General features: G+C 34.2%; 1 protein-coding gene across 1 annotated transcript in view; it reads left to right on the top strand.

Annotated features, from left to right (window-relative positions):
- The first annotated feature begins 4,190 nt into the window (after positions 1 to 4,190).
- Positions 4,191 to 23,145, top strand: part of LOC109049147 (vasoactive intestinal polypeptide receptor 2) — a 31,810-nt gene continuing 12,855 nt past the window's right edge. Inside the window, exons 1-4 of the mRNA XM_019066836.2 lie at positions 4,191 to 4,484; positions 12,531 to 12,633; positions 15,275 to 15,382; positions 20,829 to 20,923. Coding sequence (XP_018922381.1) covers positions 4,428 to 4,484; positions 12,531 to 12,633; positions 15,275 to 15,382; positions 20,829 to 20,923 — 363 coding nt within the window. The 5' untranslated portion in view covers positions 4,191 to 4,427. The remainder of the gene's footprint in view (positions 4,485 to 12,530; positions 12,634 to 15,274; positions 15,383 to 20,828; positions 20,924 to 23,145) is intronic.

Raw genomic sequence — 23,145 nt, forward strand, 5'->3', positions numbered from 1 at the left:
ATTATAAAACCTGTTATCTATTTGGATTGGAGTGGATGGTATAAACAGTTTTTTTCTAAAATAATTCCTGTTGAGTTTTTTAAGAAGCTCCAGCAGATGGTGCTAAATTAACAAGCATAGACTGACACCAACATGTCTGCAGCCTATGAACAAAGATAAATACATTGTACCTAACAAATACTATTTTTTTTTTATTATTTATTTATTTTTACCTTTTCCATGTTGGTTTAAAGTTTTTTGTGAAAGTACAACTCTGTTATTTTGAGGTTTTACTGACAATGTACACTTATAATTCATTGCCCAACACGAATTTAGCAATTTTGGTATTTACAAAGGTATATTATAACAGGAGGAAAGAGATCTTGGGCAGTGATTGCATAGTCTGAACTTAAGTGACCCATGTAAACGTCCCTCTGTGAGCTGAGTCAGAGATCTAAACTCATATTCAAAGGTAATTTCAAAGAAATGGAAAGTATTCAGGTTTTTTTGCCATTATGAGGCCTCAACTGCTGGAATCCCAAATATTCAGTTCTGTGTAAAGGTCTGGATGGCCAAATTTATTTGGAGCCACAGGTGCTTACATTTTCCCCCTCTTCAATACCACAACAAAATAAGGAAAAGTCTAAACACATCTCAACATTAGACAAAATGTTTGTCATTATTTCTGTTACTCTGGCAGAGTCTGCTTAATATGTCCTTTTTTAAAGAAAGAATTTGCCAGAGAATGAAAACACCAAGAAGACACTAAATAATTATCTTACATACATACCTACAGCCTTGTTTTATTGTTGACGTTTATGTAAATCTTAAAGGAATAGTTCACCTAAAAATGAAAATTGGCTGAAAATGTTCTCACCCTAAAGCCTTCCAAGATGTAGACATGTTTGTTTCTCCATTGAAACTGATTTGAAGAAATTTATCATTACATCACTTGAATCCAATGGATCCTCTACAGTGAATGGGTGCCATCATAATGAGAGTCCAAACAACTGATTAAAAACATTAATAATCAACACGACTCCAGTCCATCAATTAACATCTTGAAAAGCTGCATGTTTGTAAGAAAGAAATCCAACAAATAGAACAGTTTTGGACTATTTTCACTATTTCCACAATCTTAGAAACTTGATCTGTGCGTATTTTTCTCCTGATTCAGAAACAGTATTATAGACACAGTCTTATCTTTACAAGATATTAATTGATGGCCTGGAGCCATGCGGATAACTTGTGGATTATTGTAATGTTTTTATCAGCTGTTTGGACTCTCATTCTGACGGCACCCATTCACTCCAGAGGATCCAGTGGTGAGCCAGATGTAATGATACATTTCTTTAAATCAGTTCTGATGAATAAACAAACTCATCTACAACTTAGATAGCCTGAGGGTGAGTTTTCAGCAAAATGTCATTTTAGGGTGAACTATTTCTTTAAGTTTAATGCACAAGTTACCAGCAACCAGACATATTTATGTTTTAATATTAATAGTTCTGTAATATTGTAGCAGCAGTATTGAAAGCAAAAGCAAAAAAATTAGCAAAAGCTTTAGAACAGAATATTCATGAAAAAATAAAAATCCTTTTGTCCATCAACCTATGAAATATCCCAGAGTGAAACTAGCAGTGTAATATCAGATTTCAGATTCCTGTCTGAGCTGAATATCTTCATAATGGCATGGATCAGTCCACTATCTGTGGGAACTATCAGTGCAGGCCTTAATCTAGACTCAGTGCACTCTCTGCTCATTTTTCCTTCTCAAACTTTTTGGGAAATGCTCCACCATTGAATCTCCATAGAAGGAGATATCCTGTCTGGGTTTTATTATAATATACGCATCTGACGCAAGGTGCATTTTTTGGAAACGTAAAAGCATACGCCAGAATTAAAAGCCATAAATGATGATCAACTACATGTCAGTATTTTCCTTTGTGAAATGTTCCAGTGCAGATGGTCTGGATTTGAGAGAGTAATGTCTTCTGTTCATCTTCCCACATTGTCTGCGATCATCCAGCTTACAGCGAAATAAAACTTGCTACTCATATTTTATGAAAATGCATTCATTCAGACATTATAAAATCCTGTGTGGTTTGACAGACCTCAAAATACACTGATTAAATTGTTCTTATCTGTCTGGCTAAAGTCTGGTTTGCATTTGAATAAAATGCATTCTCAAACATCACATTTGGGTGGTTTCATCCAAAGCTCATTATATGGTAGGATGATTTATAATGTGTCACATTAGCCCTAGGATAACAAGAAGAGGTCACTGTCATGTCAAAGCCCAGACAGATATCTCCAGAATAACTACAAAGTCAGTAACGAGGAAATTCTCACACTATATTGCATGCATTTTTGAACATTATTCTCAAATACACTCTTAAAAATAAAGCCACTTTATTGCCAACTGTGGTTTCATGAAGAATCTTTAACAAGCCATTGACACCTTCCATTCCACAAATGGAAAAATGTTCTTTAGATTTTTTAAATGATCTTTACAGTAATGAAAAATTGAGACTTTGTGACAACTGTTCCTTTGGGGAACCAAACATGGTTCTTCTATGGTTCTTGTTTCTTTCATGGTTCTTTCTTCTCACTGTTAAAACCCCATTTGGAAACTTTATTTTTAATAGTGTATAACAGTCAGGAGGACATATCTTTTTCATATATTACCATGTTTCTGTTCAATACTCTCTTCCTCCCATCAGCTCAGACAGTGGAAACAGTCAAAGGGTGAATGGCTGCTCTCTGATTTACATATTTCCACATCTGTCTCCAAACTCCATCACATGATGATCATAGAGTCACATTACCTGACCAAGAACAAACACAATGCTTATGAATGAGGTGATTTCCTGGAACTGTGCTGAGAAAGTTGATTATTAAGCTGCTGTTTAGCTCAACTGACCCGTTACACACACTGACGCTATCTTGGGTGTCATTTGTTGGGCAGATCTTTCAAATATAAATTTGCTGTTTTGAATTAATCAGTTATATAAATGATTAATCATAAAATCCATCAGGTCCAAATGAATGGTTCATTAGTGTTCAATTCATTCACTGTTTTTGAAGTAATAAAACAAAAAATAGTGCAGTGTTTTTTAAGAAGTAACAGCTTCAGTCTTTGTACAATACCGCAAAATTCTACATTTAATTCAGTGTGTTACTAGCTGTTCTTTGTAATTATTTGCTAAAATAACTGAAATCATAATTTTTTTCAGTGTAGTTTAAAAAATGAAATAGTAAAACTAGAAAAGCACAAAAATGAATTAAAAATTAAATGCGTCTAGGAACTTTTTTACACTTTATAGAAAGGATTTGTACACCTTTTTTTTTGTGAATGTGGTCTATCACTCTTTCAAATTTAGCACATCTATGAACTACATACCTAGTGGTTTGGCATTTATAGATGACAGCAAACCCACAAGACTTCCTCTTTAAGAAGGCCGAAGTTCGTTTATGTTCTCAAGTTAATGCCGAACTGCCTGTTAGACTCCAAATAAGGCTTCACACTTATTTTCATGCTTGTTATTCGATTGTTCTTCTCTCCAAATGAACTGCACTTTTTCACACCCACCCAACCAAAGAAGTAAAAGATAGCAAAATGTTGTTTGTGTATGAGTGGTTTTGTATGTTGGTTTTAGATTAAAAATATCTCTATGAATTCTGTCCTCTGTTATCTTTCATAAAAATCAAGTTCAAGCAAGTGTTTTGGTGTACGTTTATTAAATACAATATGTACTAGCCAAAATAATTATTTGATATTTTTGTATTTTGCCGTTTCATGATTTATTTTACTATACATAATTGTTTTACTGTTTAAATGCTGCTGATAAGCCATTAAAGGCAGGTTAGAAAGGGAGTACTTGAACTGGGGCATGTTGTCTACAAAGGTCGCCATGTGTTCAGTGACCTCTATGGTTTTTCCTGAACAGTGGAAATGTTCCATCACTTTTGTGTAGCCAGTGATTTAAAGCACGTGTCCATACAGAGACCGAATTTCAAAACTAAACCTACTCTGAGAAATATTCACTGGAGTAAAAAGTGTGACAAGTAGCCCTATTTAGCACATACTCATCAAACCCAATTTGAGTGACCTCAAAGCAGACAAACACTCAGAGTGTTTGAAATTAATGCCAGTTAAGCATCTGTCCAAGTGCTGGCAGTGTAAGATGTGTGCATAAGGCTCATCTGACGATCTGAAGGAGGAGGAACAGTATCATCAGCCTCCCCCTCCCTCAGCGGACGCTCACGCGCTCAGCACTCCAGCACAGCGCACATGGATTCTGCGCGCTCACAAGTGTTTGCACCGGGCATCTTGGCACAAGTGGCTTGTTTTCTTCTGCCTTGAAGGATGACTTCCCGCTCTTTATGCTGAGGACTGCTCGGAACTTACGCTAAGAAAGAAATATTATTCATGAAACCAGCAAGAAATGAAGATGAACCTTGTGAATTGTTTGGCTCTTCTCTTAGTCTGGCACGCGCACGCGGTAAGAAATCTACTTTACCTGCACCGGTACTCAGTTACTCGGCCTCAGGTGTGTGGCTTTCAGCTGTCAATATGGGCGAAGTGTTGTCATGAGGGCTGTATTTCAGTAAATATGAAATTTGAGTGAAAAGTTCAAATACAACAAATCGTGTTTTCTCTACTTTTGGTTTTGTATATTGGTTTTAAACCTAGTTCAAAACCATTAAAATGTGTTTGAATGATGTCCTCAAAACTATTATATTTTAGCCACAGCTGTTAGGTGAATAAGCTAACACAGTAAGTAAGTACCAACTATATAATGTGTGTAGATTTACTAAGGGTTTGAACAATGTTCTCAGTGTTTTTCATAAAGGTCACGTCGAATTGTCACGTATTTCATGTTATATTTATAGTTTTATGTAAATGTTCTGTTATACAAATCATGAAAGTCAGCTTTCAGTGGTCAGACTGGTTTTGGAATATGATAAGGTGTTTTGCCAGGTTGATCTTAGCCCTGCTAGAGCCATCATTAAAATCTGCTAACCATAAATGACCTGCCTGGTTTAGCTAGAAATTATGTCAAAACCAGCGATTAGAAGAATAACACATTGCCAACCGGTTAGATTTTATCGAATAATTTTGTGCTTTGTTATTGCTTTACTTTTAAAAAAGTGTATAATAGGCTGTTTAATGTCAGGCTATGTTGTGACAGCTTACCCCATTACAGCATCCACAGTTATTGGAGCATGTTGTCACTGAAGTCAACATGCATTTATTGAGCTATATCTTTTTTTCCTGGGCACTAACAGTGGATATATATAAATATATATATATATATATATATATATATATATATATATATATATATATATATATATATATATATATATATATATAGCTTCAAAGACCTTAAGGTATGTGTCTACAAATTATAAACTAAACTATACATTTCTGAGAAATATTAATTGAGTACAAACTGACAGCAAGCCATGTTTTCTTCCGCTTTAAGCAAAAAATCTGATTTTATGTGTAATTTAAGGTAACTACGATTTATTTATTTATTTATTTGCAGAGCAAGCAGGCCATTAGGGTTAAAAGTGCAACATTTCTATTATAAGTACATTTGGTTTATTGATCTTCGCTTTGCAACAACCTCTCTGCTTTCATTCCTGCTTGTGCTGTTCACTCTTATACAGTTTAAAATTAAATTACAATTTAAACGAGTCTCTCAAATATGTTAAAAAGAGACATAACACAGTGTTTTAAAGGAACGGTCAGAACTGGGTCAGGGCTATTCTAGACAAGATCTTTGTGGTGATTCAGGTGTTTTGCCCAAAGGGGTCTCACGAAAAGATTCATCAGGGCACAAGCTACTCAATTTCTTGCTGTGCAGAATATAACTGGTGGCTTGCAGACAAATAAAAACTTATACGCTTTTTTGCCAATCTTAAAATTCAGTTATTTTCCTTAAGCGTTTTAAAATGCATGCAAATATGCTTTAAAAGTACTTTCAACATTGGTCTTCTAATGCACTTTTATAATTTATAAAGCCTATTTACAGTTTCGTAAAGTTTAAACTTTGTATGTATGGCACAAAATAGCTGTTAGATATACTAACAACCAAATAAAATAAATGTAATGTATTTTATGCATAAAACAAGTGAAAAAAAATAACAAATACTCAAGGTAAAGTGTCTAATAACAAGTCGCAATATCTGATCCATAAAACAAAATGGCTATTAGATAATACAAATGAGCAAATATAATACATTTATTGTGGTTTTTATGCTTAAAACAAGTGAAAAGTACCTGATATTCAAGATTCATTCTCTGAAAACAAGTCGTATTATTATTATTATTATTATTATTATTATTATTATTATTATTATTATTATTATTATTATTTATGTTGTTTTAAAGCTATTTAAGGTTTTTTCTTTTTTTTTTCTGGAAAAGATAATTTCAATAACAAATAAGATTTTTTTTTTATATAAGTGTAAATACCAAGATATTAATAGTTTAGATGCAGGAAAAACTATGCACCATAAATAAACTTATATACAGTACGCTATTGTTTACAAGCCATTGCTGTTAATCTCATTTTAAATAAGCCAAAGCTTATCTATTCAAATGTCCATTAATCAGTTACTTATCTTGTAGATCATTGAGCATCTCTTTGTGACCTTAATAAAAGTGCAACACTCTGTGTCCATATGGCTGCATCCCCAGAGGCACAGATACACCATGTAACACACAAACTCAGTGTTAGTATGCTGGAGAATTCAAATGTTACATGTATATCTTTGTAGTTTGTCTTTTTACAGGGATTATAATACAAGATGTTTGTCCTTCACTCTACAGTTTTTGTCATGGTCATAGATTATTATTGAGAATGCACTCAAATATAATTGTTTTGTGTGCAGCAATTCTTATATTTATATAAAATAAAATTTTGTTGTTGTACTACTTTTTTAATTTACAGGGATTTGAAAGCTCATGGAATTTCTGCTTCCCAAAAATCCCTAAAACTAGGTTTTCAATCCATGGATCAAGAGGTATCGTCAGATACTGAAGACATATAACACAGAGATCCCATCAAAGCTCCAAGAGGAAGTTGTGTGTGGTTGTGCTCTATTAGAATTCAATCCCTGACCAATTTCATACAGCAACATTTAATGCCATTTTTTATTTCGCGTCTCCTCGTCCTCCTGGGGTTTGATGGTATCGTATTGTATTTCTGTGACAGGCTTTTGTGGATCTGAAAAATACAATGTTTTAGAGGCAGAACAATAAACAGTTTTTTTCTTTTTCTCTAAACACAATCCCAGCCTACTTCGCTGTACAAAAATGACAATAATCCAGATCTTTTCCACTAAACACTTTATTTGAGTACTCAGGAAAAAAAAGTTTTTAGAATTTAAGTAAATAATAAAACAAAAAATGATTCATAAATCTACAAAAATGTAAATAGCCTATGTGTTATTCTTCTGATAGTGGTTTAGGTTTTGAAATGACAAAAACGACAATAATCCAGGAGGTTTTTTTCTACTAAATACTGAGTAATCACAAAAAAAGATTTTCTACATGTTTATGATAGTAATAACACAGCTTTTTGTGTGGAACACAACTGTTTAAACAAAGCAATAAAATCTCAGAATGCTTTTGACCTTGAAATGCATTTCTTATTCTCGTTGAGAGAGTGTTTAATTACTTTTAAAGTGATGCTTTATGCTCTAGTGTGAGAGATGGAAAGTTGGCTTGCAAACTGATAACAGTTGCACAACTGCTTTTCAACGTAAACACGAGACCACACGTTCGCAGATAATCAGTTGATGATATTTGCAAAGTTTCATGCTTTCCAGCTGACCCACTTCAGTAAATGTCCGCTAGAATCCAGCTTCAGCTTAAGTCATCTTGACTGTGTCAGCACAGAAACACACTGTCAAGGAAGAGAAGAGATAGTAAATATGTTCAACATTGTAGGTTTAAACCAGAACAGTTCAGAGCAAATCCATGTTTTATTCACTAACCACTCACAATCCAGTTTAACCAGATGCTGTATGTGCTGCGCTTTGTCCTTGTGTCCAGTGAAAATAAAAGCTTAGCGACCACATTTTTATTGTACTGTAAGTAAATTTCCCCCATGACCTTCAAATAAATTTGTTGTCCTAAAAAACGCATGGAAATGAGTTTGTGTTGGCAGTTGCTCCACTGGGGTTTAAACATGAGTGAGCATGAAACTGTCACACTCACAGCTCTACAGAAGGATGCAAAAGGATATTGCAAACAAATAGGGTGACTGAGTGACATTACAGAGGTCATCATTTTTTAAAGAGGAAAATGCAATGGACATGCTGCCAATCTTAACGTGACTATAAATGTTATGGCTACTTTGGCCTCTTTCATAAATTAAGTAGATGGGGCAAGTTGTCACAAGGGCTATACCTCCTTTGTGACAACTTGCCCCAGTCTCTCTTATAAATGAAAGAGGCAGAAGTAACTGTAACATTTCACTAATATTTAAGTTTTAATTTATTACTTACAATATCTGTAGGTTAAAACAAATCGTTTCCTATTTTTGTATGTTACCTTTCATTTTTAAATGTTTAAATGTTGCTGAAAAACCTATAATAGGTTTTTTAACAGCAGGTTATGACAACTTACCTCAAATATTGACACCGTTAAGTTGGATATGGGATGTTATCACAAAGATCAACTATATCTTTGCTTTTATTTTTATTTTTTTGAAAGAAATTCATACTTCATAAAGCAAATACACATTAAATTTATCTGAAGGGATAGTAAAGACAATTTTAAGCAGCACAACTGTTTTCAGTATTGATAATAATAATAATAATAAAAAAAATTGAGCACCAAATCTGCATATTAGAATGATTTCTGTAGGGTCATGTGACTTGAGACTGAAGTAATGCTGAAAAAATAGCTTTGCCATCACAATAATAAATTATATTTTAAAATAAAGAAGAAAACTTTTTTAAAAGTTATTTTAAATTGTAATGATATTCAACAAATATTATTTTTGATCAAATAAATGTAGCCTTGGTAAGCATTAGGGACTCCTTTTAAAAATGTTAATAAAATGTTTTTACTGACCCATACCTTTGAATATTAGTGTATGTGTCTATGTAGAAATGAACTTTAAAAAATAAACACACAGTCTTATCTAAATGGTACCTAAATGGTATTTAAAGGGGTCATATGGTGCGATTTCAATTTTTCCTTTCTCTTTGGAATGTTACAAGCTCTTGGTGCATAAAGAAGATCTGTAAAGTTGCAAAGACTAAAGTTTCAAATCCAAAGAGATATTCTTTATAAAAGTTAACACTTGTCCACACCCCTGAAATGGCTCGTTCTTAAACGCCCCCACATGTCTACGTCAGTATGTGGGAAGATTAGCATAACGCCGCCCAGATGTTCACACAAAGAAAGAAGGCGTACCTTTTATTCTTGTTGTAGTATTGTTGTTCTTTGTTGTTCTATTGTCGCACTTCTTCCAAAAGAGGACACAACAACAAATTATGTTTATATCACGTTTATAATGGTTTTTATGTTTATGTCTCATGGCTCCGGCCGGACAGGGCATCACAATATGTTAAGGGGCGTAACATTTCCATCACACGCTTGGTGCATTCGGCCAATCACAGCACACCTCACTTTTCAGAACGATAAGCCTTGTAAAAATCGACGCGTTTCAGAAGGCGGGGCATAGAGGAGAAACAATAATGTACAGTATGTGGAAAATAATGTGTTTTTTGAACCTTAAACCGCATAAACACATTTCGTTACACCAAATACACAAAATAATGTTCTTTTTAGCAGCATCATATGACCCCTTTAAAATGGCTTTTCAGATAAATGTTTGCAATATTTACTTGAAACATCTTTTAGAGCTCTGATAAGTAATTTATCTGATTGTCTGAAATATTAATCTCATTTTGACATTTTAGTTACTTCCATTCTTATCACTTGGTTTACTTTTAGAAAGTGCCAATCTCAGGTGGAGCTGTTTTACATGTTTTTTGCACCAGATGCTCCCCTTTCAACTACAAAGCCTCTATTCATTTTCCCAACAAATTATTTTTGAAAAACATGTCAATTCCCATGAAGCAGAAGGATGAGTCAGATATGTGCCCGGGTGACCGGCTTGCTGACGAGACTCAGTCTGCTAAACCAGGACTACAAGCTATCAGTACTGATACAAGTGATGCACTTTCCTCACAAATTTCATTAAATATGATGTACAAAAGGAGCTCATTTGGATATTTTTAGTAATGCTGAGATGGTTGAATTCAGAGTTTTGGTAATCCAGACAGAATTCATTCTCTGTCATTGGAAGCTGAGAAATCAGTGAAAAAAATACCTGGTGAGAATGTCAAATGTGTTTTCGACTTGGCTGTAATTGCTCTCAGCCTGAGTTAATCTCAGCCAGCATGCATTTGCCTTGACAGTAACGATCCAGAATAATCCTGATACAATCACTCATATCATTAGTGTGCGTGGCGATCTTGCTAGCTGTGATATATTGGGAAGAAAGCCCTGCTTGGATAAGTATGACTGCTCCCGTCAAAGATGTAGCTCAAGATTTTGAAAGAGACAAACAATGACAGACTTAAAGTGTAAGCTTATGTCCTCCTCTGATCTGAGGCTGATTTCTCTCTGTGCTGTTCACTTGGAAAAACCCGAAGCCAAAGTGACTAAGAGCTTGCAAACACATACATAAAGACAGTCACCTTGCGTTAAATAGATTCAGGTTTAAAAATGTCAAATTCTTTTTTAAATACATGTTCTTAGTCTCTTTGATGTCAAACAGAATGCTTGTATTTTACATTTTTAAAAACAGCCTGTATTTTCGGAATTATTTTTCCATGTTTATAAAGCAAAAACGATCCATGGCTGAACACCAACTGATGAGATCTTTAACTGATGACTTCATGTGACTCTGGTTAATTCCCTTGATATTATTACAGTTCTTATAATAGAGGATTTTTAGTCCATCAGTTGAGCAGGCTTTGAGGCGGCTCTTTGATCACAACAGCTTTGAGTCCAACTGCGCTGATCAGTCATTTCAGATGATGTCACCAGAAAGCCGTCTTAACTGAGTTAGCAGTTCAGCACTGCCTTACGTAAAGCAGTGATTCGGGTGACAAACCTTGTGATGTTTATGTAGATCCATAAGCTTAGGGCGCATGTCTATGGAAATATGTATTGTTATTGAGGCCAGGGTATTTATAGTTATCTAGAACTAAAACTAAAACCATAAAATAAAATAAACATTAACTGAAATAAAATATAATTACTTTTTCACTTTTTCATGTAGTTGCCAAGGCTACATTGTTCATTTTTATTTAGTTTAACTTAATGTAATAAAATAACTAAAATTAAATCTGAAAAAAGCTATATAGACACATTCAAAAGAATAAGTCACCTAAAGATGAAAATATGCATTAAATTCACTCAATTCACAGCCAAGATGTAGATGAGTTTATTTATTTATAAGAACGGATTTTGAGTAATGTTGCATTACATCACTTGTTCACTATTGGATCCTCTGCAGTGAATGGGTGCCGTCAGAATGAAAGTTCAAACAGCTATTAAAAACATCACAATAATCCACACAACTCCTAAAAGCAACATGTTTGTGATGAACAAATTGATTATTTTTAACTTATCAATTTGTTTTTAATTAAAACTTATGTTTCCAGCTAAAATATGAGTCCTTTGTATATAATATTGCTTTCTCCACTGAGAAAGCCATCTTGTTTGAATCAGGAGAGAAATATGCGTACAGTAGGTCAAGCACTGTTTACAAGCACAAACAGTCTAAAACAGCTCCAAACAAATGTGACTTTTTCACTGGAGGAAGTGTGATTATGAATTATGGACTCGTATTTTGGCCAGAAGTGACTGTTTCAAATTAAAACGCATTGGATTTGTTTTCTACAAACACTCAGCTGTTTGCTTTACAAGATGTTAATTAAGAGTCGTGTCGATTACTTGTGGATTATTGTGATTTTTTTTATCAGCTGTTTGGGCTCTTATTTTGGCGGCACCCATTCACTGCAGAGGATCCGATGGTGAACAATTGATGTAATGCTAAACTTCTCCAAATCTGTTTTGATGAAGAAACAAACTCATCTTGGATGGCCTTTTTTAGCAAATTTAAATTTTTGGGTGAACAATGGCCAAAATGACCTATAAAAATCTAAATATGAATAAAAACAATAGTCGGTGCCAGTAGTCTCGTGGTTAGTGCATTGATATACAGCTCCACTGTGCTCACGGCAACCCAAGTTCGATTCCCTTCTTGAGGTCCTTTGCCGATCCTGCTCTCTTCTTTTAACCCAATGCTTTCCTGTCATCACTCTACTGTCCTATCCAAATTAAAAAGGCATAAAAGCCCCCAAATAACTTTAAAAAATAAAATAAAATAAATCCTATAATAGTATCTCAGTGATACGAAAACAAGACTGATTTTTTTTTTGTTGTTGTTTGAAGGCAGTATAGCATTGAAATCATGTGGCTGATTTTCTGTCCTTTGCCCCCTAAGGTCAGCGCGAGACATGCAAACTGTCAATTTCTGTATGAGCTGCAGATGGCTGAGAAGGAATGTATGGGCATGCTGGCAGACGAGCTGCCTCCGCACACTAAAGGTACTGTATTAGTGCATGTGTGAGTGCACACGCACGTTACATCATCTTCTAAATCCACTTACAGCATCCGCTATGTACAGTATTTTGAATGGCCAGAATGTGAAACAGCAGTTCACTAGGCAATCTTTGAAAGATGTGTAGTGTTGTGTGTATTTGTGTCATGTTCCCCATAAACAATACAGTGAAAGAAATGTGAATGAACTCTCGCCACATTGTTTGTCCTACATAATCAGTTAATGTCTCGTTGTTTTTCTGTTGGCATGCAGTGTTTGCTCTGACAGATGTAGAATCACATTTGCTGTTGACTGATAGTGTTTGAGTTGCAGCTTTTAAGGTCAATGTTGAATTAGATGTTTATATTGTATGGATTGGACATGAGTGCCACATATGGAAGCCTGTTTCCTTTTTAGGGAAACCTTTTCTCACAATTGTGCCTTAATTTCTTGACTTTCTTATTTTAAACTTTATCTCACAATAACCTTTTTAATGTTTTTGAAAGAAGTCTCTTGTAGGCTGCATTGATCAAAAACAGTAATATTGAGAAAACTTATTACAATTTAAAATAACTTTTCTATTTTAAAATGTAATTTATTACTGCGATGGCATTTCTGAATTTTAAAGAATCCATTACTCAAGTCTTCAGTGTCACATGATCTTTCAGAAATCATTCTAATATGCTGATTTTCAGTGGTTAAAAACAGTTTTGCCACTTAATATTTTTTGTGGAGCCTTATACAGTTTTTTAGGATTTTATCATGAATAGAAAGTTCAAAAGAACGGTATTTATTTGAAAGAGAAATCTTTTGTAGCATTAATTTATAAGTCTTTATTTCCACCCACTTTTGATCAATTTAATGTATCCTTGCTGAATAAAAGTATTTATTTATTTCAAAGAGAAATCTTAAAGACCCCAAACATTTATATGTGATTTTATACTTCATAAAGTGATTTAACCAAACCAAATTGATCAAAGTTTGAAGATATATCACTTTTTCAATGGAACAAAGATACTCATAGTATTGTGATGAGACCTTTAAAATCCTACTTTGAAGCTTTTAAAGCCCCAGATGTTTCAATGATGACTGTGTTTCAAAGGACTTTTGAAAAATTTCCTCCTGCTTTTTCCCAGCTCATATTATCGCTGGTCACTGGCCATAATCACACACCCAGCTGTTAATAACCCTGGGGGACCACCTTCATCATTTGCTTATTTATCTGTCAATTCTAATATTAAACAGCTTTATTTAAAAGAATAAGCCAAACTCACTATCAATATGAGGTCATTGACAATCTTTTCTTTATTTTTAAATGTTTGTTGTGTGTTGTTCTATATGCTTTGCTTCCACTAAAATCAGAAGTGTGGGAACGACCCTGCTTTGCTTTGTTTGTCTTTATGGCAGTTGTATGGTGTCCATCAGCGGACAGATGTTCCAATTAATGGTAATTATTTTGCAGTACATACACACAGGACTTGACTATTCGAATTGGCGAAATGAGTGACAAATCCCTCTGGAGATGACTGCAAAAAAGCTGTTTGGACCACTTAATGTATCCCACATTTCTGATGGTTCATAAAAGGGCAAAGTGGACTGAGCACTGACCAATCAGAGGCAATGTTTACTGTGTCTTAAACAGTGCTTGATGAGTGACGTATTTTCTCTTAGTTTAGATTCCTTATTTTCCCTCAGAAACGACCAGCTGTTTCAGAGAAGACGCAGCTGTTTAAAGGAATAGTTCCCAATAATGAAAATTCAGTCATTATTTACAGTCCAAACCTGCATGACGTTTTTCTCCTTTTTCTTCTTTGGAACACAAGATCAAATTGGCTCTGACCCCAAAGTTTTGAACAGTAGTGTATAATATTATAAAATATTTTGTACTGCCCACTCTTTTCCATATACAGTCAGGGAATGAGCGATTTAGATTTAAAAAGCGGCGTAAATGTATCATACAAGTGATTGAAACGACTCAAAATCCAAATGTGCTATATAGTGTTCCACAGAAGAAGAAAAAAATTATACAGATTTAGAACAACATGATGGTTAGTAAATTATAACAGAATTTTAAATTTTTAGGTCAGTTATTCCTGTAGTACATAAAGGACTGCATGTCCTCTTTGCTGTGATGTTTCTGAGAGCATTTGGATTTTGTAGATGATGATGTTTGGTGGTGTGATGTCATTATCAAACCACTTTGACCATCTCTCTATTTATGTCCAGACCTTCACAACACACTCATCTAACCGCAGATGCAGGAATGCGTTCCGTCGGTGTGGGCCGGTCTCATGAGATCCAGTGACTTTACCCTTTTTTGGGGGTTTTTGGTTGTATCTAACCTATCTTTCTGTAGTATATGTATATGTATCTGTAGTATCTAACCTATGCTAAATGAAAGGCAAACTCGGATGATATCTGTAGGGTTAGGTTAAAAGAGAAAGCATATTCAAATACACTCAACACATAAAGCAGAAAGACTCTCAAGAACATTAGTCAATGAATGCGGATCTTATCCCAAACTAAACATTTTCCCAGGTTCCTGTCAAACACATGTCAAGTTTCTCATGTGCATTGCTGCACTAATTTTGCTGAAAGTTCTGCTATGTTAAGCTTTTCTATTGTTTTCTGTTTCTATGTCCTTACAGGTTGCAGGGGGATGTGGGACAATATTTCTTGCTGGCATCATGCCGACATTGGAGAGGTGGTCGTCAACACCTGCCCCACTGCCCTAAAAAATTTGTTCACCAGAGATGGTAAATTTTACTTTAATATTTGCAAACTGTCATTTATCCATTTTAACATGATGCCGAGATTCAAAATCAGCTGATACCAGTAAATTAAAAAATGTGTAGTATTGGATGTTACACACGTTGTTGCCCTTTTAAGATATTATGCTCAAACAGAACATTCATTAAATATTTATATTACATAAATAGTAATTTAAAAATTCACAAAAATTATTTATTATTGTTTAATTATTTAAATTAAATTAATTAATGTCTATCCCTTCAATAATTGAATTTAATTCATTTTAATGTAATATATTTGGATATTAATGCAACATTTACTTTGGTAAAGTTTGATTTTTGGCCCTTTGTATTAAAAAGTTTGGGCCCTGTCTTAAAGAAACTTCAATATATGTTTCAAAACCTTTCACTTTTTTGGACGTTAAAGAAGAAATAGTTGACAGTCATTCAAGAACTTACAGGCTCTATTTTGTAAGTACCTAAAACCTAAACAGGTCATCCTGTGGCATTAAGCTGTAAAACCCTATTTAATGAAGTTTATGATTAGATCTGCTTGAATGTGCACAAAGCAGATAAGTAATATACGGTTCTCATTTTCAATTTGAAGACCAGCTTTTTGTAAATGAAAGAGTGAACTGTGCTGATTGTGAGCATGCATGTGCAAGTGAATTAATGAGTAATGGAGTAAACTGAAGGCTGGAGTGAGTGAATCATGTCTTTCCCCTTCTGCTCGGACATGTTCATTGACCCGTGGACCCGAGCCGATGGCACAGAACCAGCACACCCTTTCTTCCCTACAGAGAAGTTGTCTGTCAAGCTCCAGAGTGTGGGAGTACATACTGTACAGCCCTGATTCCCCAATCAGGCTATTTCCAGCCCTTGTGAGCTTTCTAACCTGCTGGCTCAGAGAGGTCATGCTGGAACACATGGTGCCGCTGGATATCCACGGAGTTAAGGAGCCAAATTAGCCCAGAACATCTGGAAACACATGCATACCTGTGGTTTTATAGCACACAATTATAATATCCAATCAAACTTTTCACAGATGAATCACTGTCATCATCATCAGCATCATTTATGCTCCATTAGCTTTTCCTAAAGTAGCTCTCAAAAAAGCAATGTATTGCACTTTCTCAACCCAGTGTTCAGAGGGATATATGTGACCCTGGACCTCAAAATCAGTCTTAAGTCACTTGGGTATATTTGTAGCAATAGCCAAAAATACATGGTATGGGCCAAAATTATATAAAAAAAAAAAAAATTATTATGCCAAAAATCATTAGGATATTAAGTAAAGATCATGTTCCATGAAGATATTTTTAAAGTTCCTACCGTAAATGTATCAAAACATAATTTTTGATTAGTAATATGCATTGCTTAGAACTTCATTTGGACAACTTTAAAGGCAATTCCCCAAATACCAAAAATTCAATGCACCCTCATATTCCAGATATTCAAATAGTTGTATCTCGACCAAATAGTAATATAATATAGTCCTATCCTAACAAACCATACATCAATGGAAAGATTGTTTATTCAGCTTTCAGATGGTTTAAATCTCAATTTTGAAAAATTGACACTTAAGACTGGTTTTGTGGTCCAGGGTCCATTTATTTATTTAATTTATTTAATTTACATATTTCCAATCATTAACTAAACACATAAAAGCAATTTTTGTTACTTAACATTTATTTTTGTTACTTTTTTGTTACTTGAAACTTTAACTGAAATAAAATAAAATATTAAAAACATTTTAACTTATTTTATTTCAGCTAGTTGCCGAAACAACATTTCACATGTTCATTTAGTTTATCTTGATGTATTAAACTGAAATTAAATTGAATTAAATACAACTGAAAATAAGTAAACAAAATGACTCAAATTTTAATACTTTAAAATATTATTAAAACCTATAATATTATTACAATTATACTAAAATAATCCTGATATGTGTACCGTTCCAAAGATTTATTTATTTATTATTATTTTTGTTGTTGTTGTTGAAAGAAGTCTCTTATGCTCACCAAGGCTCCATTTGATTAAATATTATTACAAAAAAAAAAATCTGTTTTAACATATTTAATAGTCAAGGGGTCTTTTGCATCAAAATAAATAAAAAATAAAATCCGAAAAAAAAAAAGTGACGTGACATACAGCCAAGTATGGTGACTCATTCTCAGAATTTGTGCTCTGCATTTAACCCATCCAAAGTGCACACACACACCGTGAACACACACACACCGTGAACACGCACCCGGAGCAGTGGCCAGCCATTTATGCTGCGGCGCCCGGCGAGTAGTTGGGGGTTCGGTGCCTTGCTAAAGGGCACCTCAGTCGTGGTATTGCCGGCCCTAGACTCGAACCCACAACCTTAGGGTTAGGAGTCAAACTCTCTAACCATTAGGCTACGACTTTCCCAACCCATAGGTTACATTACTGCAGTACACCTGTCTTCTCTACAGTAGCCCTTAAAAACTTAAGACAATTGTGCATTGTGACTTAAAAATGACTCTTGTTACTAATGTCATGTTAGACATGAGGGTTTTGGACTGATGGAGCCATGCACATAATGGATAGTAGCTCTCTGTCAGGCTTGTGCTGCACAAAGCATTGCACCTTTGCTTTTGTGTCCCTGAATGGCAGTTTGAAGCAGCAAAGCAGTCCCACATTGTGCTCCCGCAAAGCACTTATGCTCCTGGACAAATGCATGTTTGATTACCGTTCTGACTGTTTGAATTCAAGATAAGAGCTCACATGATGACGTACATAAGCAGATCGCTGTGAATAGGGTGAATACGGTGGTCCAGGTTTTCAAAGATGGGTCAGTTAGCAATTTTATTATAAAGCCTGAATCTGTCTGTTTGCACAGACAGCCCCTTTTGTTGGGCTTGTGTGTGTTTGAGTGTCTGTATACACATGTGTGTTCTGATCTGCATGGCTGGGTTTGTGAACATGTGTGGGTGTGTATTTGGGGGATTTGTTTCAGGCTGCACACGAACAAAAATAAATCTCCATGTTGATACCTGTCAGGAGAGTTTACATTCTCTCTCTCTAGCAAAGTGCTCTACAGTGATGTAGTTGTGCTCGCCCTCATATTTGGCCCGATGAAATGCCATTAAATATTCATTCCGCTTTCCTCAGTCCTAAAATATACATAGAACATACTCATGTCACAAGAAGCTCTGAGTAACACATAAGAAGTAGTCGCACAAAGTGTTTTCACAATCACATAGTTTTGATGTTAGTAAATATACAGTTATCTTTTGCTTTTGTAGGTCCGAAAAGTCCTCTCCCTGATTTCCCATATTTTTTTTGTAATCCATTAAATTCTCATTAAAACTGATGCCAATTTTTTATCTCTGGGAAAAATGTTTGACAAAAGTATCTCTGGGGGAAAAAAAGCTTGTTTCCGCCAAAAGAAACAACAAATAACGGATAAAAAATAAAAAAAATAATTGCTTTTATAATAATAGATGACAGGTAATAATAATTTTCTCACAATTCTTTTTTTTCTTTCTATTGCCAGTTTATAGCTCACAATTTTTCTTCTCTGAATTGGGAGTTTATATTTTACAAGTCTAATTTTATATCAAGTAATTTTGAGGAAAAAAATCTGAATTGTAAGATTGTAAGAATTCATTTAAAAAAAATTAAGGTACTTTTTTTATTCTATGGTGGAAATGGGCTTTCATTAATTACTGAAAAAAAAAATTAAGTTTTGGACTAATCTAGTTTACTTTTTACATTTTTACATTACAAATTGCAACACATATTGATGAATTATAAATTAGATTTTTGTGTTTTATAATTAATAAATATAATTATACAACTTTGTCTATAATTTTTCAATAGCTTTCAGGTAAATCAACCTATAGTTTGTTTACTTAAACAGGTAGTTGTCTCTGCACATTCAACTGGGCCAGAATAAAGTATTTTAACATGTGTTATCTTTAAAATACATTGTTCTGTTGTTCTTCACTTTATCCAGTACTATTTTTAAATCAAATGTTAAAAAAATCTGTGTTGCAGCCTACTGGTTTTCTTGTCTGTTGGGTGTTGTAATGTTTGGTTGATGTGCAAATGTGTTCATGTTCTCCGTTAGACTGCCAGCTGCTCCTCTCCAGGTGTAATGGTGGTCAATGATGCAATGCAACGTGTAGGAGGCTGTTGTTTCGTTACTGAGAGTATTAGCAAGCCTACACGCAGACACTTTAATGCATGAAACACAAATATTCTGTATTTATACTTAACACTCAGCCTCTGCCTCTCAGCCTTGACTGAATGCATCAGTGATGTACAAAGCTATTCCATTATCACTGGTGCCATATGGATTTAGTATAAAGTATTAAAAGTATTTAAAGTATAATGAGTGAGCACAGCTCATGTAGCTGGAAATCACACCTAAAAAAAGGCATAGTCAAAAAAGAGTCTCTCCACTCTACAATCAAAAGGAAAAATATATAAAAAAACATATTTTGCTTAAAAAAAGAAGCCTATTTTCAGGACCATTAAGATTTTTTCATGCAGTATTCAATGCACATTCAAACCCTTTGATTCTCATTATGAGCAGTCTCATGCTTATATTGTCATTAACATAACTTGAAAAAACTAATATTACCATGCTGATTAAATACATTGTTTTTACTACCTTAAATTTAATTTAAAATGTTAATAATGTTAATGCTCACGAAGGCTGCATTTATTTGAACAGTCATATTATAATAATAATACAGTATTGTGAAATATTAAATTTTCAAGTAACTGTATTCTATTTAAATTTATTTTAAAAAAATTTAGCAGCCATTATTCCGGTCTTTGGTATCACATGATAACTCATTCTAGAAACATTTCTTATTATTATTAATGTTGAAAACAGTTGTGACGCTTAATAATTTTGTGAAAACTGTGATGCATTTTTTTTCAAGATCCTTAACAGCATAGAAATCTTTTGCAACATTGTAAATATGTTTACTGTCTATTTTGATAAATTTAATGCACCCTTGCTGAATAAAGTACTTTTCTTAAAAAAAGAAAATAATTCTTGCTTACCCCAAATCTTTGAACGATTGTGTATATGCAGTATGTTTGGTTTAAATAGTTTAAAAAAAGGTTTGAGGAATGAAATGCATTCAATTAGCATAAAAATAATGGCAAAAATTACAGTGATACTTAAAGCATAATTTTCTTTTAATTTTTTTGCTTTTTTTGTCTTTTGATTTTGGTTGAAACATTTCTTAGTAGCCTGTGTTAAGCTTTACTCTATTCTTGATGAATTTCTTTGATTAGCTTATTTCTGGGTTTAGTTTTCTCTGATATCTCTGGGCTTTCAGCGATGTGCACCGTTGCGAAGCACTACTTACCAAAACCCTCACTAACGCTGGCTGTCAGTCTAAATTGCCGTTAATCTCTCTGATAAATTGGCTGTTAACGAAGCGATGTCTGTTTGTTCTAGGCTTCATTAACAGGAACTGCACTATGGAAGGCTGGTCTGACGTGTATCCCAGCATCCACAGCGTTTGCTTTGAGCCCACCCCGAATGCAACCAAGGTGAGTGACTAAATTTAGTCAGATCTTTTCCAGATTTACTGCACATACACGTCTTAAAAAAAGATTCTGTCAGTATACGGGGCTTTTGATTGTACACAGTGTTTAAGATCATTGTGCTAACCATCCTGAAGGAGCTACGCATGAATGGCATTGGTAAAGGAAGATATTTTGTCTGAAAGGCACTGTTGTTCCCTTCACATGTGCTACAACCACAGAAAATCTGAGGGCACTTCAGGACCCTGAACCTTTTAGTGCCCACTATCTAGCCCGAATCTATGCCAGCTGGGACCACCTTTGGGGCAGACACTGTGTTTGTGTGCATTTGGAAATGTGAGTGCACACATGCATGCGTGAGATTGTGTGTGTGTTCATGCTTGTGTCTCCATGAACAAACAGTCATAGAAAGCACTAGAGTTTTAGCAGCTGGCTCAAGTGTATTTTCATGGGCTTTCGCCCAAATTGCTCTCCGTATTATATTTCTCAGGATCCCGAATTTAGAGACAAATGATTTTAGATGCGTTTGAAGTTGAAAAGAGTCCCAGAGAGCCAAAAAAAGAGCAGATGATAAAAGAATCAGAACAGAGAGGTGCTTTTGTTCCTTTATGGCAGCAGAATATTAAAAAATATATAAATGTCCAGTTACATATAACGTTTGGTCTTATTACAAAACTAGATTCTCTCGGTTCATCATGAAACAGCCAATCACCCGTGCAATTTAATGTTTCATCCTGCGATTGTGCTTATAATCATGTGCTACTGGAATGGAGGGAATCTCTGCAGGAAGTGAACCATAGCAATGCCAGTGTCAAGACAGACCCCAGAGCAGAGGAGTGAACCGAATCATTTGGAATTCACAGCATTCTGGGAAGTTTTCATTAATTTGTTCTGCAAGTGTTCTATATTTGGTATTTAGATGGAAATTTATGTTTTTAGAATTGTACTTTATATTAATTCACATATTATAGGGTATGTAGTTAACTTAACACTCACCAAACAACAAATGTTAGTAAAAAAAAAAAGGAGTATCTACAGAAACTTTGACATAAAACATAATTACAATAAAGTAATTAAATCTAATTGTCATAATTATAGGCTGATCCCTGCTAATGTACAGTAAGTGTTAGTTACTCAAATCAAACCATGTACTAAAGAAAACATCTGTTGTGATGTGCACATAATAACGATTTCTAAAAATTATTATTTTCTTCAGAACTCAAAGTTGTGACACCTAAGAACAATGCTCCAAATTGAAAGTAGTACAAAAACAACACAGATAAATAATGGAATTTTGTGAAAAAATACACTACTGTTCAAAAGTTTGCTATGGTAAGGTTTTTGTTTTTGACAGAAGTCTTCTATGCTCACCAAGGCATTTAGTTGATTCAAATTGCAGTTAAAACTGTAATATTGTAAAATAGTATTTCTATTTAAAATATCTTTCTTTTTTAATATATATTTAAAAGTGTAATTTATTACACTTTATTACGCAAAACTGAATTTTCAGCATGATCCTTTAGAAATCATTCTAATATGCTGATTTGGAGCTCAAGAAACATTTATTTTTATTATTATCAATGTCAAAATCAGTTGTGCTGCTAAATTTTTTATTGTGGAAACTGTGATACATTTGTTTTTTCAGGATCCTGTGATGAATAGAAAGTTCAAAAGAACAGCATTAATCATATAAATCTTTTGTTACATTAAACATTTCCTTTTTGATCAGTTTTGGGGGGAAGGGGAGTTGTCTTTATTATCAGGAAAATTAGTAACTGATTTTCCTATTAATGAGCTTACTGTTATTTATTTTACATTTATTAATAAGCTGTAATAAGTTAAACACCTGGCAATGTTATGATGTTCTTTCTTCATTGCCATTATAAATGCATCAGGGGACGTCCCATAAACTCAACTCTCCTAACCTTAATAGGAATGCAAAATGGACATTTTTCCCCACATTTTTGTAAGCTTTAGTCAAACATGTCTTTTTGTAAGTCAAGAGATGTTTTTAGCTCATACCCATGGCCGGTTTTGACATAAGATTTTTGACCAATTAAGTCTTAAATAAAATAGCACTGATCTATTAAGAGCATTTATTTTTCAGGGGTAGGCAGTTCTGAGAATGCAGGGAACATGAGGAACGTTTGCCACATTGTATGTTGGAGGCCGTATGGAGAAACGATCATTTTGACAAAAAGGAAACGTCTCCAACATAATCAGATGAA

The sequence above is a fragment of the Cyprinus carpio genome, chromosome B24 (assembly GCF_018340385.1).
Source record: "Cyprinus carpio isolate SPL01 chromosome B24, ASM1834038v1, whole genome shotgun sequence".
NCBI lineage: Eukaryota > Metazoa > Chordata > Actinopteri > Cypriniformes > Cyprinidae > Cyprinus > Cyprinus carpio.